At 51.9% G+C, this 16,484-nt stretch overlaps 1 protein-coding gene and 1 long non-coding RNA gene across 2 annotated transcripts in view; one reads left to right on the forward strand and one right to left on the reverse strand.

Moving 5' to 3' along the window:
- Positions 1–16,484, forward strand: part of PCNT (pericentrin) — a 101,618-nt gene that overhangs the window by 59,489 nt on the left and 25,645 nt on the right. The window contains 10 exon segments of the mRNA XM_049104512.1: positions 2,218–2,447; positions 2,895–3,011; positions 3,118–3,138; positions 3,584–3,790; positions 4,632–4,802; positions 5,197–5,349; positions 7,488–7,805; positions 7,807–8,334; positions 9,192–9,377; positions 15,320–16,033. Coding sequence (XP_048960469.1) covers positions 2,218–2,447; positions 2,895–3,011; positions 3,118–3,138; positions 3,584–3,790; positions 4,632–4,802; positions 5,197–5,349; positions 7,488–7,805; positions 7,807–8,334; positions 9,192–9,377; positions 15,320–16,033 — 2,645 coding nt within the window.
- LOC112669246 (uncharacterized) lies at positions 5,166–15,320 on the reverse strand. The gene is made up of 3 exons (XR_003142136.3): positions 13,476–15,320; positions 5,977–6,365; positions 5,166–5,674 (listed from the first exon to the last, which is right to left on the reverse strand). It is a non-coding gene; the product is annotated as an uncharacterized LOC112669246 (long non-coding RNA).

Here is a 16,484-nt window from a genome sequence, read left to right on the forward strand (position 1 = left end):
ACGCACCCCTGCCGGAGCTGTGGAAATATTGCCCAGAACGCCTGGTGGCTCAGTCAGCTCAGTGTCACACTCTTGGTTTCGGCTCAGGTCGTGATCTTGGGGTTGTGGGATCGGGCTCCCTGCTCAGCGGGAAGCCTGCCTGTCTCCCTCTGCCCGTCCCCCTGCTCACACTCATGTGCGTGTGCTGTCTCTCTCAAATACATAATCTTTAAAAATAAATAGATAAATGCTGCCCATGTGCACAGCACCTGCTGACCTTCCCTGACCACCGGCTTCCCAGGAACAGCCAGGGTACCCGTGGTCCTGATTCTGCTCTGGGCCCTCGTGAGTGTTGACCTATGTCCAAGTGCCTTTAGAGGTCCTTGCACCTTGTGGGGAGATGCGGCTCTGCCTGTTTGCGTGGTGCCTGTTAGGTGTGTGGTGTGTTTCGCGGCTGCTCTCAGGGCAGTGCCGTCTACCCCAAGTGTGGTTTCTTTGTTTCTTTTTAAAAGTCTGCACTAAATTTATTGGCAGCCAAGACCTGCTGCAGCCCAAGAGCAAATGGCGTGCCTGGCTGCCGTCCCAGAATAGTGTGGACGGGTACAAGCGGTGGGCACCTGCTGCCCTCAGTCTCGGAGGGTGGAGGTCCCACACAGAGTCGCACACGCCCCTTCTGGGGAGCTCCGGCTCTTGCTGTGCCCTCCCGTGCGGAAGGGCCGGGCGCTCTCAGAGCCTCTGGGAAAGCCCAGGTCCCATCTGTGAGGCCCACCATACGGATGTCGGGGGATGCAGGTGTTCGCACCGTCGTGGTGGCGCGAGGGCGTGGGCGTTAGAGACTGTCCAGGACCACAGACGAGCCCTGGCGCCCTGCTGACTTTAATACCCGTGTCTCAAAATGCTGTGTTTTCATTCATAGGCACTCCTGCTCCCATAGCACACGAGGACTCAGGTTTGTAAACACAGACCAGATTGCTGTGTGAGATGAGCTGTGTCTGCTGCACCAGATGCCCCAGTTTTTACTAAAGAGGAAAAATACTTTAAGGCTTTTGTGGCAAACTGTTAACAAAAACACCAACTTTAACCTTCCCTGTTGACATGTGGAAATGCGCTAGCTCTTATCCAGTGACGCCCTCCGCGGCCGGTGCTGCTTGGCAGGGAGCCCCGTCTGGTGGCAGGTGCATTGTCCTGGGGCCGGGGGCCAGCCCTGGGGCCTGGAAGGTCTTAGGGGAGTCTTGGGGGACCCCGAGTGGAGCTCCTCTGCTGCTCCGACAGCGTCGGTGGCCCTCGGCATGGCCTGAGTGACCACATGACACCTTCTCTTCAGTGCCACCTGCACGGGGCCCTCGCGAGCTGTGGCTGGGCGCCCTTCCTGCAGCATGTGGCCCCGAGGATGGTGCCGTCTGGGTGGGCGGCCAGGCAGCACGACCCCCGGGTGGGGATGATGTGGTTCTAACTGCATGTTTAAGGCAATTTAGTCTAATTGCTGACTTACTAGCATGAGAATTCCCTGGGAATGTTCCAGTAGTGGTGATGGCAGTTTGGCATAAGAGATTGGCAGGGTTTTATAAGAAGGAGTTTTGAAAGCAAATAAACTATAAATGAAAACCTATGAAATCAAAATTTCAGTTTGTGGATAGTTTGCGCACTTTAGGACTCCTCAGAGGCCAGCCTCCTCTACTAGACGTGCTTATGAGCGTACAGTTCCCACGGGGACTGGGGCCTTCCCCACTTAATTTTAGACTGGCTTTCGACGTCTGGCAGGCCCTGCCGCGGCCCCGGCTGTGCCGTCAGTGCGTTCTCCGTCGGGCTGTGCGCCCCCTCACCGAGTCCTCGGCTGCATCTTGTCCACACAGGACAATCTATGTGGAGGCGTGATTCCTAGAAAACCCACTGATGGGTCGTTTGGAAATACCAAGATGTAGTCTTCTCAAGCTTTACATTTCTTTATTTTAGCGAATTTTAATTTAAAAGCTGTAATTCTCCCGCTCTTTTCTAACGTCCTTGGCTTTGTCTCTGGGGGCATTTAGCACAGTGGTGAGCACCCAGGCTCGTGCTGGCTGTGGGTGCATGTCCTTCGGGGCCGGCTGTGTCTCGGGGCCCGGGGCTGCTGGGGCGGCTGGATGTGGTGTGTGTCTGCCCCGCCGTGGGGGGCACCTGCCGGGCACGTTTCCCGTTTCTGCTTCAGCCCACGTCCCTGCCCTGATCTGTGGGGCTTTTCTCCCTGTTTTGTCTCTTCAGCTCTTCGTAGGGAAGTGGAGTGTCTGACGCAGGAGCAGTCGGAGGCCAGGAAGCAGTCGGAGAAGGACCGCGCGGCGCTGCTCTCTCAGATGAAGGTTTTCGAGGCGGAGTTGGAGGAGCAGCTCTCTCGGCACGAAGCGTGTGCCAAGCAGGCCGAGGAGCTGTCCGCGCTGAGGCAGCAGATGGCGGCTCTGGACAAGCATCTGCGGAGCCAGCGGCAGTTCATGGACGTGAGCATCTTGACTAAGTGTGCTTGTGTCCCTGAACGCCGGCCCTGTAGCGTGAGCGTCCGTGACACAGTGTTAGGGTTAGCACGCGGCCGGGGGGTTGTGGCCGGGTCACTCTAGGCACACATTCCCAAGGGGTCAGCGTGCGCCTGTGCGTGGCCTGCGGGGCCCCCCCCCAGCCCCCGTGCCAGCCCTGCATGCCCAGCCCTGCCCCCTTGGGCCGAGCCGTCTGCTGTCTGTGGCTGTTCTGTCCACACTCTGCAGAGTCTCTCGCTGCACCTGCAGGGCCACCTCTTCATCGAGCCGGTGGACAGGTGGTGTGGAGGGAAGTGCTGCGAGCGCCTGCTGGGCGGTCCGCGTCTGCGCAGGCGGTCGGCCTTCCCTCCGGAGGGAGAAGTGCCGTGGCCTGCGTGCCTCTGAGACGTCCGAGCAGACTGCCTCTGTCCACAGGAGCAGGCTGTCGAGAGGGAACACGAGCGGGAGGAGTTCCAGCGGGAGATCCAGAGGCTGGAGGAGCAGCTCCGCCAGGCGGCCCGGCCGCGGCCCCATGGCCCTCGTGTCAGCGACGTAAGTCAGCCTGACGTGTGCTCTGCCCGTTGGGTAATGTTCTGCATCATGTTCTAAAGACTTACCTGTGGAACAATTTTTCCTTCCCTGTATGTGGAAACGGCAGGAGGAGCAGCTGGACGAGGAGGTAGGGGTGTTGGGGGTCTGCATGGTGGGCGCCGCCTCCTTCCCCTCCCCTCCCCTGCACAGCGTGGGGGCTGCTGCACGGGGGCCTGCTCTTCCTTCCCTTGCCTCCCTCTGCTGGAGCGGACCTGCGTGCGTCCCCCGCCTGCTGCGGCTGTGGCTGGTGTGCTGGTTCAAACACTGAGCGTATATGGGGACTATGCTGGGTTCGTTTTCAGTTGTAAGCACTGAGGCATTCCGTGCATCGTTCCCTGGGCCCCCAGTGTGACCCCCCAGTGGCGGAGCCCCGAGTGCAGCCAGGGTGTCCACACGGTCCCCTCCCGCCCACGTGCCTGCCGTGTGTGGGCGTGTGCCTCTGCGCGGCGTGCCCGCTGGCCGTGCCGTGTGCTCCCGTACTTAGGAGGTGGTGCTGTCACTGTCACATTTCTCAGGCGTTCTTGTTGTTTTAGGTTGAATTGTTGCAAGAAAAGTTGAGAGAGAAATCAGATGGCTTTAACGAGTTGGTCATAAAGAAAGAGTTGGCGGACAGACAAGTGATGATCCAGGAAGAGGAAATCCGACGTCTCGAGGAGACCAACGCGAGCTGCAGGAGGGAGGCGGCTCAGCTGCGGGAAGAGCTGGAAAGGCAGAGAGACGCCATGAAGGCCTTGCAGCAGGTAGCAGCCCGCGCCGTGGGAGCCCGAGTCCTGCGGGACCCCACACTGTGCCCCCCCACCCCCGCCCTCCCCTCCGAGGGCAGCGTCCCCAGCTGCTCTCCCCTCAGCCCCTCACGCCAGCACCCTACTTGGCGTCGGCCCCAAGACCGCACCCCTTCCAGGGTCCTGTGAGCTCCGCTCGGTTCAGTTGGTTTGCCACAGCGGCTTAGGGACTCACAGCCCGAGCGGGAGGCCAAGGCAGGGCTTGGGTGCCCTCCCCAGGAGCGCCTTCTCCCCGCCCCCCCCCACCCTTCTTTTTTCCCTGCATCACTTGCTCCCTCTTCCTTCTCTCAGCAAACACCTCCTGAGCTTATTAGATGCTGCAGGCATAGAAAATGCCTTTTTTTCTCTGTACAAACTTGGGCCACTTACTGTAACTTCTTTTCCATGTAATTTGTTGTGACCAATTTCTCCATAGTAAATACTGTTTGAAAACTTTTCCAGTGAGACGTTAACATGCGTTATACAGAGTAACATTGTCAGCCACTGGCCTCTTCTCAGGCAAGTTCTTTGCAGTTTTTTTTGTTAATAGCCAATAGCCTAGGGACAATTTTTTTCCTTCTTGAATAACTACTAAGGACAGATTCACTGCAGTGGACTCACAGGCACACACGATGGCCCTCTCTTTGGGGTCCCATCCTTCACCAGGTGGATCTCTGCTCTGGAGGTCATGTGTGTGGCGTGTGCAGGTGTGTGCAGCTGAGTGCCAGGGGCATGTGAGGACACTGGGCACTCAGGTCACAATTTGACACCCCTTGTTCCTGAAAAACTTGCCTAAAATAAGCCTTTTTTTCTTAATCAGGATAAAGAGGCCTTACAGGAGAAGCAGATGAGCAACTTGCTTCTGGTGTCCACACTACAGTCTAAACTCGATGAGGGCAGGTGCCCTGTGCCTCCTGCAGACAGCTGCCCCGAGGGCCCAGAAGTCCAGTTAGAGGCGGTGCAGAGGGCGCTCCAGCAGCGAGAGAGCGAGGCAAGAGTGGGGGCTGGGGGCGGCTGGCGAGGGCAGGACGTCCAGGTGATGCGGGAAGTGGGGCTGCGACTGCTGTGTACCTTCGTGATTATTAGATGTTAATGACTCTTCTCAGCATGTACTTTAAAGTCTTGTAAATTTTTTTTTAAGATTTATTTTATTTATTCATGAAAGACACAGAGAGAGGCAGAGACACAGGAGGAGGGAGAAGCAGGTTCCCTGCGGGGAGCCCGATGTGGGACTCGATCCTGGGACCCCGGGGTCACGCCCTGAGCTTGGAGGCAGACGCTAAACTGCTGAGCCACCCGGGGGCCCCAATGTAAAGTAATTTTTAATAATTATTGAGTGACTTAGAACATTAAATAATTTTTAATATTTTTTGTTTTAATGAAAGGTTTTGGATTTAAAAGAACAATTAGGAAAGATGAAAGATGACCTAGTAAGTAAGAGTGATGAAGTGCTGCACCTGAACTTGGAATTAGACGCGCAGAGCAGCCGTGCGGCCGTCAGTGTGCGGGAACTTCAGGAGGAGAACGCCAGCCTGAAGGTGCGCCGGGGAGACCCCCAGACAGCCGGGTTCATGGTCGTGTCAGTGCTGCAGCCCCCCGGGCGACCGTGGATCATGGGCTGCAGACGTGAGGCCGGGGATGGTCCTCTGCCGTTTCAGGAGGCACCTGCCTTCCGTTCTGAGGTCGGCAGCTGGGGCAGCTCTGGAAAGTGCAGTCGGGGGCAGAACCCAGAGCCTCCCTGGCGGGTGATGGGTGATGGTGGCCTGTGTCCTCCCGCGCCGTCCTCTGCGTCCTGCTAGTGGCTCTGAGAGGACGCTGGCTGGAGTCACACGGCACAAGAGACAAACCTCTCTGATGGCAGAACTGTGAGGAGGAAATGAATCATCACCATTGACCTAATTTGGGTCGTTACAGGGTCGTTACCTTGTTCTAGAAGCGGTGACTTGCATTACATAGTTGCTCATTAATCCTTGCTACGAGCAGGATGAAATAAAGATTGATTGATTGTAGAGTCAGGGGAGGGCGGGAGAGAATCCCAAGCAGACGGCCCGCTGAGCGTGGAGCCCAGCGTGAGGCTCGGTCCCAGGACCCTGGGATCACGACCTGAGCCGAAACCAGGAGTGGAATGTGTGACCGCCTGAGCCACCCAGGTGCCCCCAAAATACCCTGTTTTTAAATCTCCTCTTGTAGCTCTAGCAGAGAGTCCAGCTTGTAAAGAGACAGCTGTGCCGATGGCTTTGTGGCCCAGTGCAGAGCCCTTGCCTGTGGTGCCTGGCAGCTGTGGGGGCGTGAACCCAAGGGGCCAGGGTACACTCAGCGCGTGTCCTCCGTGCCGCCCCTCGCAGGCTGCGTGACGTCCGTGAAATCCGGGTTTCAGCCAGTCTCAGGCATCGGGTGCCCTCCTCAGTCGTGAACAGAACACACCCAAACAGGAAGCCATTTTCAAATGGAGTGTCCGTCTTTCAAGCTACCTTATTTCGGGTGCTTCGTGTGCCAGGTCAGGGACCACGCCCATCGTCACGTTTTATTGGTGGTTGTATTTCCACAGGCATTTCTGCAAAACAAAGAAAAGGAGATCATGTGTGTGAGCGAGCAGCTCGAGGCGCAGCTGGCCGGGATGGGAAGTGGCGCGCTCCGCGAGGTAGGCCTTTCCTGGCGCTCAATGCAGCCGCCCGTTGCTCGTCAGGTTTGATTTTGAGTTTAAAGGCACCAAGGGTACTAGTAAAACCAAGAATTGTTATGAAACCCACAATTTTTAGGAAGCAAACACTGGACTATAAGAAACTGGCCGAGGGGATCCCTGGGTGGCGCAGCGGTTTAGCGCCTGCCTTTGGCCCAGGGTGCGATCCTGGAGACCCAGGATCGAGTCCCACATCGGGCTTCCGGTGCATGGAGCCTGCTTCTCCCTCTGCCTGTGTCTCTGCCTCTCTCTCTCTCTATTTCTCATGAATAAATAAATAAAAATTAAAAAAAAAAAAAAAAAAAGGAACTGGCTGAGGATTGCTAACTGGAGCATAAATCGGTTGGTGGCTGCTAGCGATACAGGCTCGTGAGAATGAAGTTTGGAGCCACATAGCGTTTCAATCTGATTTTCCATTTACTGTCTTTGCAGTCTTGGCAGGATATTTGACATGTGAGTTTCCGTTGTCTTATCTTCAAAGTACAAATAATGACATCTCGTACCTTAAAATCGTTGAGGACGGCATCAGCCGGCCAGTGCGAGCACCTCTCCCAGTCCACGTGCCTGCTGGTCCCGTCCTTTGCCAGGGCTGGTTCCCAAGCCTGATCCTCTCCCAGAGTTAGAACGAGGTCCAAGACCTGAAGTGTCTCCCATTAGTAAAGCCTAACGAATCATTGTGTAAGCGTCACCGAACCACACACGGTACAGGTGGTGGCCTGAGTACGGGGGCGCCACGGAGACAGACATGGCCTGTTGGGCTGCCCCTGCCCGTGGGGCGGGCACGGGGGTCATGAGGCGTCTGAGCAGGTGGCGAAGCGGCAACTGCGTTCTTACTTCCCAAGCAGCTTGACGTTCCTGACGAAGCTGGCGTGTAGCATTGGGCGTTTCCGAGTATTAAACGTCACTTGTTTGTTCCCACAGCTGTGAAGTCACCGCACCAAGCCGCAGGCTGAGGGTGAATCGTGGCTTTCATCTCTGAATGTGCTTTTTGCTCAGGTCACCTATGACAGAAGCTCAGAGATCGAGGAGCTGAGATCCATCATCGAGAACCTGCGAGAGAACCAGCAACGGCTGCAGAAAGAAAAGGCGGAGGAGATGGAGCAGCTCCACGAGGTCATCGAGAGGCTGCAGGAAGAGCTGTCCCTCGGGGCGCCCGCCGTGCCCGCTGCTGTGGACTGCGAGCTGCCCGCTGTCCCCGCCCCCGCTGTGGGGCCAGAGGCGCTGGCGGCAGCGGGGGCGGCGAGCCGGCTGTTCGCGGAGCAGGAGCACAGGCACGGACAGGCCCTGGAGGCCCTGCAGCAGCGCCTGCAGGCCTGCGGAGGAGGCCGCCGCCGGGCAGCTGGCCGAGCTGGAGCGCAGCGCCGCCCTCAGGGAGGCTGAGGTCCAGGCTATGGCCTCCCAGATCCAGGCCTTCGAAGCTGCCCTGAGAGCAAAGGAGGCGAGGCTCGCAGAACGGGATTTAGAGATCGACGCCATGAAGCGGCAGAAATTGGCCCACTCTGCGGAGCTGGAGACCATCCTGGCCGCCTTCTCCCGCTTCCGCCGCACCCTGGAACGGCAGCCCCTGGCCGCCGAGGACGAGCCCCCGGAACTGCAGCGGCTGCGAGTGCAGTGTGTCCGCCTCAGTCGCCAGCTGCAGGTGCTCAACCAGCGGTTCCTGAGGTGCCAGAAGGAGGCAGACAAGCAGCAGGCGCGTGGGGCCCGCCTGCGCCCTCGGGGGGCACGTGGCTTGCAGGGACCGGGCCCCAGGGCTGAAGAGGCCTCGCGGGACGAAGCGTCACAGCAGGACGTGGACAGCAGACAGGTGGCCTCGGCCGCCCAGGGCCAGGTCAGAGACCCCCAGGTGGGCCCCGTTCCCTCTTGCCGGTTTGCTGGAGGCGTGGTGTCCATGCGTCAGGAGCGGGGAGCGTGTGGGGTACAGGGGCAAACACGGGGAGCCGGGGCGCACATGGCACCTGCAAGAGGCCCTGACCCAGGCCCCGGGGGCCGAGACTGGGGCTTGGAGGTTCTCTCAAGAACTTACCGTTCCTAGTCTCCTCCTCAAATGTTAGCGACGGTCCTCTGTGTGGTGGGCAGTCATGGAATGGTTCTGTGGGGTGGCTCCTGGGTAGAGAGGAATAGGAAGCTCGTGGTCCGTAGGCCCTCACGTCGGCGTCATGTGCACAGGGAAATCTGACTGGAGGGTTCATGTTCAACTTACTATTGTTGTCAGTTAAAGTTTCCAAAGTCCTAGGACAGAACGTTCGATGATATGGAGGAGGCCTTGTTACCCGGGCTCCCTGGATTTTCCTTTCTGGGTCTTAATTGTTGCTCTATTTCTTTTAATGCTGATTCATTCTGGGACGCACTCCCCTTTGGTTTGAAGTGGGAGTCAGGCCCCCTGCCTGCTGCCCCGTGCCGTTTCCAGCTTGTGGAGGGCGGCTCCTGTCGGCCCCAGCTTTGTGGGGTTGTCCCGCTGGCCTTGGAGCCCCCAGCCGCAAGCTTCCCGGGCCTGCTGTGCAGGGAGCAGATGGCAGGCCTGGCCCGAGGCTCCCCAGGACCTGGGAGGTGGGGTCCTGCTGGTGCGTGTGCCAGCTCTGGAGCTCCAGGGACTCCGAGGCACCCCAGCCAGGGGGCCCAGGGCTCAGCAGGCTTTCTGGTGCCTTTAGCTTTATCCTCACGAGCACCGTCGTCGTTTTTTCTGCTTGTCATAGAACGCAGTGAACGACTGATTTGCAGCCTGCCGAGCTGCCGGTGACATCAGGTCCCCCAGGTCTGCTCAAACAAGACAGCGTGATGTCGGTGCTTGCGGTCTGCCAGAGGCAGCTGGAGTCTGAGCTGCTCTTGCTGAAGAACGAAATGCACTTGAGAACAGAGGACCGCGGCAAAGCGCCGGCCAGGATGAAGGTACTCGGCGCACGGGCTGTGCTCTGTGTGGTAGGGAAGTCGGCGGCATTTTTGCAGAGGTGATGCGCACATTACCTAGGTGGCAGCTCCGTCGTGTTGTTGCAGTGGCCTATTCACGTCTGTTCTGAAATTTCCTGCACGTTTTGTTTAGGTATTCTCTAGAAATGCACATCTCCTGCGGTCCGTCTGGCCTGTGAGAAATGAGCCCTCAGTTACCTGTCCTGTAAGATGCCCCAGGAGTTCAATGGGCTCCAGGCCTGTCTCTAGGTTTTCACGGGAGGACACGTTGCCCACGCAGCTGCTTGTCCTTCAAGGCCAGCAGAGATTGCATTGAATCTGCAGATCGCTGATAGTTTTGACATCTTAACAGTATTAGGTCTTTCAGTTCTTAAACATGAAATGTGTTTCCATTTATTTGTCATCTTTAATTTTTTTCAGCAGTGTTTTATAGTTTTATCTCCTCAGGTTTAGTGAATTCTTATTTTCTTCTTTTTTGTTGCTGTTGTAAATTGTTTTCATTTCTTTTTCAGATTGCTCATTGTTCACGTGTAGAAGTGCAACTGATTTTTATATGTTGATTTTTGTATCCTGTGACTTTGCCGTATTGACTTATTCTAACAGGATTTATTTTGATTTTTGATTTTTTTTCTCTTCTAAAGATTTTATTTGTTTATTCATGAGAGACACAGTGAGAGAAGCAGAGACACAGGGAGAGGGAGAAGCAGGCTCCCTATGGGGAGCCCAATGTGGAACTCAATCCTGGGACCCCGAATCAGTTCCTGAGCTGAAGGCAGATGTTCAACTGTTGAGCCACCCAGGTGTCCCAACAGGATTTTTTATTTTTTAAATTTATTATTTTTTTTCAGGATTTTTTTTAATTGAGTCTTTCACACATATATATGATCATATCATAATGGAATGTAGATGATTTTTTTTTTCCAGTTTGGACACATTTTATTTCTTTTTCCTGTCTAATTGCACTGGCTAGAACTTCCAGTACAGTGTTGAAGGGAAGTGGTAAAAGCAGGCGTTTTTTTGTTTTGTTTTGTTTTTGTTTGTTTTGTTTTTTAACATTTTATTGATTTGAGAGAGAGCATGAGCAGGGTGAGGAGCAGAGGGAGATGCAGTTTCCATTCTGAGCAGGGAGCACAATGTGAGGCTCGATCCCAGGACCCTCGGATCACGACCTGAGCTGAAGGCAGATGCTGAACCGACTGAGCCGCGGGGCTCCCCAGAAAGCAGGCATTCTTGCTTTGTTCCTGGTGTTAGAGGAAAATCTTTCAGTCCAGTTCATTGCGATGTGTGTCCAGTGTGAAAGTTTGTCACACTTTGAGTCCAGTGTGACGTACGCTGTGTATTTTTCATGTATGGTTTTTTTTTTTTTTAATTTTTATTTATTTATGATAGTCACAGAGAGAGAGAGAGAGAGAGAGAGAGAGAGGCAGAGACACAGGCAGAGGGAGAAGCAGGCTCCATGCACCGGGAGCCTGACGTGGGATTCGATCCCGGGTCTCCAGGATCGCGCCCTGGGCCAAAGGCAGGCGCCAAACCACTGCGCCACCCAGGGATCCCTCATGTATGGTTTTTTACATTAAAGTAGTTTCCTTCTGGTATGTTGAATGTGTTTATCACGGAAGGGTGTTGAACTTTGTCAAATGCATTTTTTGTGCCAATTAAGACAACCATGCAATTTTTTTCTCCTTCATTTTGCTAATGTGGTATGTTACACAGATGAGTTTTCCTATGTTGATCTATCTTTGTATTCCAGGAATAAACACCACCTGGTTATGGCATATATATTTAATATACTGTTGAATTCAATTTGCTTGTGTTTTAGGATTTTTGCATCAATGTTCATAAGGGATATTGGTCTGTAGTTTTTGTTTTTGTTGTGTCTTTTTTTTAGCTTTAGTATCATGGTAATGCTGGCCTCATACTGCAAGTCAGGAGGCATTCTTCTGATTTTTTTTTTTTAAGATTTTATTCATTTATTAAAGAGCAAGAGCACAAACATAAAGGGAGGGGAGGAGGCATAGGAAGAAGCAGGCTCCCCACTCAGCAGGGACCCGATGCTGGGGAGGATCCCAGGACCCTGAGATCCTGACTTGAGCTGAAGGCAGACACTTAACTGATCCTTCCAGGCGCCCTCCTCTGCTTCTGTCCTATAAAGGAGACTGTAGAGAATTGGTTTACCTTTCTTAAATGTTTGGTAGAATTCATCAGTGAACCCATTTGGGCCTAGTGCTTTCCCATCTTCATTTTTTGGAAAAGTTTGAGAAGGATTGGTATTCAGTCTTAAATGTTCAGTAGAACTCACCGGTAAGTCTTCAGGTCCAGGGCTCTGCTTTAGTGGGAGATTTTTTTATTACTGGTTCAATCCCCTTTGTGTTTTAGAACCTCTTTTAGGGCAGCCCAGGTGGCTCAGCAGTTTAGTATCTGCTTTCGGCCCAGGTCATGATCCTGGAGACCAGGGATCCTGTCCCGCATTAGGCTCCCTGCATGGAGCCTGCTTCTCCCTCTGCCTGTGTCTCTGCCTCTCCCTCTCTCTTTCTCTCTCTCTCTCTTCCTCCCCCTGTGTGTCTCTCATGAATAAATACAATTTTTTTTTAATAAATAAAATCTTAAAAAAAAAAGAACCTCTCGGTTTAAATTTATTTTGTCTATTATTAATATAGCCACCCCACTCTCTTTTGGTTCCTATTTGCATGAATTACCTTTTCCATCCTTTCACTTTCAACCTGTTGTGCTCTGTGGTTTTTTTGGCTTCTTGTAGCCAGCATATGGTTGTATCATATGGTTATGTTTGTTTTTAGGATTTTGTTTATTTTTAGAGAGAGAATGCACTTAGGGGAGAGGCAAAGGGAGAGGAAGAGGGAGAGAAGCAGATTCCCCACTGAGCGGGAGGCTGAGTAGGGCTCATGACATGAGAGATCATGACCTGAGCTGAAATCAAGAGTCAGACGTTCAGGATCCCTGGGTGGCACAGCGGTTTGGCGCCTGCCTTTGGCCCGGGGCGCGATCCTGGAGACCCGGGATTGAATCCCACATTGGGCTCCCGGTGCATGGAGCCTGCTTCTCCCTCTGCCTGTGTCTCTGCCTCTGTCTCTCTCTCTGTGACTATCATACATAAATAAATAAAAATTAAAAAAAAAAAAAAAAGAGTCAGACGTTCAACCAGCTGAGCTACCTGGGTACCCCAGGATCATGTGTTTGTATCCATCCTGCTGTTCTCTGGTTTTGGAGAAATTAATCCATTTACATTTAAAGTAATTACTAAATAAGGAGGCATATTTTTTATCATTTTATTGTTTCCAAATGCCTTACAGCCCCACCTCCCCACCCCCCGGTTTCCTGCATTACTGTATTCTCTTTGTTTTTTTTGTTTTTTTTTTTTTGTTTTTTTTTGTTTTTTTTTTTTAATTTTTATTTATTTATGATAGTCACAGAGAGAGAGAGAGGCACAGAGACACAGGCAGAGGGAGAAGCAGGCTCCATGCACCGGGAGCCCGACGTGGGATTCGATCCCGGGTCTCCAGGATCGCGCCCTGGGCCAAAGGCAGGCGCCAAACCGCTGCGCCACCCAGGGATCCCTGTATTCTCTTTGACATTTTACGGTGAAATGTTTAAATCCCTTTCTCATTTCTCTTTGTCTATATAGGATAGCTAGGTTTCTTTATGTGTTTATGTTAGGGATTACATTTAGCATCTAGCATTATAACACTGGTTTGAATCTATACAAGCTTAACTTTAAAAATATTCCTTTATATAAGGTTTTGCTCCTATCCCGTTGGCTTTTGATGTCATTTTTATACCTGTGTGTCTCAAAACATAAACCAATGATTGTTTTAAATCCATTAACTTCTTAAATTGTGTAGAAGATATGTGGAGTTACAAACTAAAGTTAATAATACTAACTTTTAATTAATAATTTTTTAAAATGTCTTTTGAATCATGATGAAAACAAATGATATGGAGTTGAAAACCACTATTACACAACAGCACAAGCTTCTTAAAAAATTCAAGTATTTTAACATACAGTTAATTCTATTCACACGTACAGTTTAATACACTGGTTTCTATTACTGTGCATGCACTTACCTTTACTGAGATCTTTATTTTTTTTTTTTACGTGACTTTGAGTTACTGTCTAGTCACCTTTTATTTCATCCTGGAAGACTTCCTTGAGCGTTTCTTGCAGGGCAAGTGTAGTGATCATGAACTCCTTTAGCTTTTATTTATCTGGGAATATCTTGATTTCTTCCTCACTCTTAAAGGAGTTTTGTTGGGTATTGGATTTTTAGTCGACAGATTTTCTTTCAGCACTCTCAGTGTACGGACTACTCCCTGTCCTCTGGCCTCAGAAGTTTCTGATGAGAAACCTGTTGGTGATGTTATTGAGGATTCTTGTATGTGACAAGTCACTTCACTTTGCTTTCAGGATTCTCTCTCAGTGCCTTTAGCTTTTTACACATTTGATTATAATGTGTTTTTGGGGTGTCTGAGTTCATCTTGTTTGGCGTTTGTTGAGTTTCTTGGATGTTTATATTTGTGTCTTCATCAGTTCTGGAAGTGTTCAGTCATTATGTCCTCAATTCTTTCAGCCGCCTTTCTCACATCTTCTGGGACTCCCACAAAGCGTATGTTGATCTGTTTGCTGGTGTCCCACAGGTCCCTTAGTCTGAATTCACTTTTGTTAGTTTTTTTTTTTCCTCAGAGATGATTATTTCCATTGTTCTGTCTTTAAGTTTACCAGTTCTTTCTTCTTCCTCCTCAAACCTGCCTTTGAATCCCTTTAGTGAATTTTTAATTATTGTACTTTTCAGCTCCAGAATTTTTTGTTCATTTAGATTTTCTTTCTCTCCATTTGTATTTCTACTCTATTCACACATCGTTTTCTTCACTTTCTCCACATCCTCCTTTCGTTCTTCTAATGTATTCAGGACTGTTTTAACATCTTTGACTAGTAGATCTGACATTTGGTCTTTTTCAGGGACAGTTCCTTTTGATTTGTATTTTTCCTTTGAATGGGCCTTGCTTTCCTGTGTCCTTGTATGCCTTCTGATTTTGGGATTTTTTTTTTTTTTTTTTTGGTTTGTTGTGAATGATGAACATTTGAGTCTAGTAAATATAGAAATCTGAATCTGTTTCTCATAGTTTGCTGTTTTTTGTTATTGTGGTTTTTTGCTTGTTTGGTTTAGTTTTTTTTTTTTTTTTTTTTTTTGAGATTTTAAGACAGCCACTGAGCCACTCAGGTGCACCTTGTTCGGTTGTTGTAGGCTGTCTCTGTGCCCATTTAATTTCTCCTCAAAAAGAAAAAAGAAAAATGCTGTTGTGGGAAAGGAGAGCAGTGACCCTTTAAATCTCCTGGAGGTCATTTCAGCCAGAGTGGGAGGGGCTGCAACAATGGCCTCAGTGGCTTTGCCCTTCATGATCAGGAGCAGCAGCCAGAGCACAGGTGCCTGGTATTGGTGGGGCAGCCCCTGTGGCCCCCCGTGCCTCACACACGTCCTGTGCTCGTCCTGTGCTCGCTGCTCCAGGGCTGGGGTCCAGGGCTGGGTAGCAGCTGATGTGCACCCTCTGGCCCCCCTGGGAAGTTGCAAACCTTGGACAGACTCCAGAGTTGGAGACAGCGGACAGACTTCAGCCCGGGCAGGTGTAGCGCAGCGCGGGGGCGCCAGGCTCCTGCTGCTTCCTGCTCTGCTGCCTTCCCAGAGTCCTCTGCAGCAAGCACCTGTAGGCAGGGGGCTCACGGCCGAGAGCCTCCTTCGTGGGATTAAAATAGCTTGAAATCTCAAGAGCTGCGAAGGGACCCAAGGGCTCGTGGAGGCTCATTGTTAACTGTTCAGACGGCCTCTCAGACTGGCTTGTAAATACCAGACAGACAGATGTGACTGTGTGTAGTTCAACTATCTTACTCTATGCGTATTCTTTTTTATATGCAGAATAAGGAAAATTTACTGGAAGATCGTCAGCTGCAGAAAGTTGGTCTCATAAGTCAGGTGAAAGAACTTCAAGAAAAGTTGAACCACCTGGTGCGTTCTGTGAACTTTCAGAACATTGAGACAGAGGATTTCAAATCTCAGCAGCCGGTGGCCTGTTCACGTGCTTTAGAAAATAGTTTGAGTGATAGCTCCAGTAATGGTGAAGAAACTGACAGATCATCTCTTGTTGATGCATTTCATATCGATAAGACCACGTGTGATCTAAATGACCTGAGTGGAAATCAGGACCCACTGATGAGAAATGAAATGCTAGATGTTCCCGTGGAAGATAAGGTTGAGTTGCAGGAAGGACCACGTTGTCTACAAGCAAACTTCCACGGTGGCTCCCCTGACCTGACCCCTACGGAGGGGCCCGGGCCCTTGAAGAACGCACTCAGGGCAATGGACCTGTCCTCCTGGAGCTCCCCGGAGGTTGTCAGGAAGGACCTCACCCTGGAGCCTGTGCCCAGCCTGCCCCTGACCCCGTGCTCAGACGCCCTGAGCCTGGACGCCTCCCTGCAGGACAGGACCAGTGCCTCGCTCCAGGCTGACCAGTTGGAGCTGCTTTGGTATCTGGGCCAGTCACCAGCAGAAAAGGCCTCCAGGTCGGCAGAGTCTCCGTTGGCTGCAGACCGGGTTCCCTCCGCGGACCACCACGTGCTGCAAATGGCTGTGGTAAGTGGTCTTACTTGGGTGCTGCCCTGGTTTGGTGTCTGTGGGATGCCCGGCGCTCCAGAGTGTTCCCATGGAAATGTGTCTGCGGGGCCTGCAGTATCATAGCTGTGGCCATTGTTGGCTCATCTCCTGGCAGGGCCAGCGGCCCAGGTGTGGGTGCGCAGCTGGCAGTCCCCTGGTCAACCATGTGTAGGGACGGTCAGCTCTCTGCAGCACCAACCTCAGTCGGTTGCAATATGAGCAATTAGAGGACTTCAGTTATTCTTAAAAACATGTGCGATGCACCAGTCCTACTCATACTCACTCCAGGCCTGCGTGCGCTCACTAGCGCGGACTCAAGAAGCACAGTCACAAACCCGCCTTCGTGTGTAGTTTCCATTCAGGTTCTTTGTCTAGAATGTGTTTTCTAGGTTTATTTTCAGTTGTGTTTCATGTTTAATAGGTTTTACAT

Source organism: Canis lupus, chromosome 31 (genome assembly GCF_003254725.2).
Source record: "Canis lupus dingo isolate Sandy chromosome 31, ASM325472v2, whole genome shotgun sequence".
NCBI classification, from domain to species: Eukaryota; Metazoa; Chordata; class Mammalia; order Carnivora; family Canidae; genus Canis; species Canis lupus.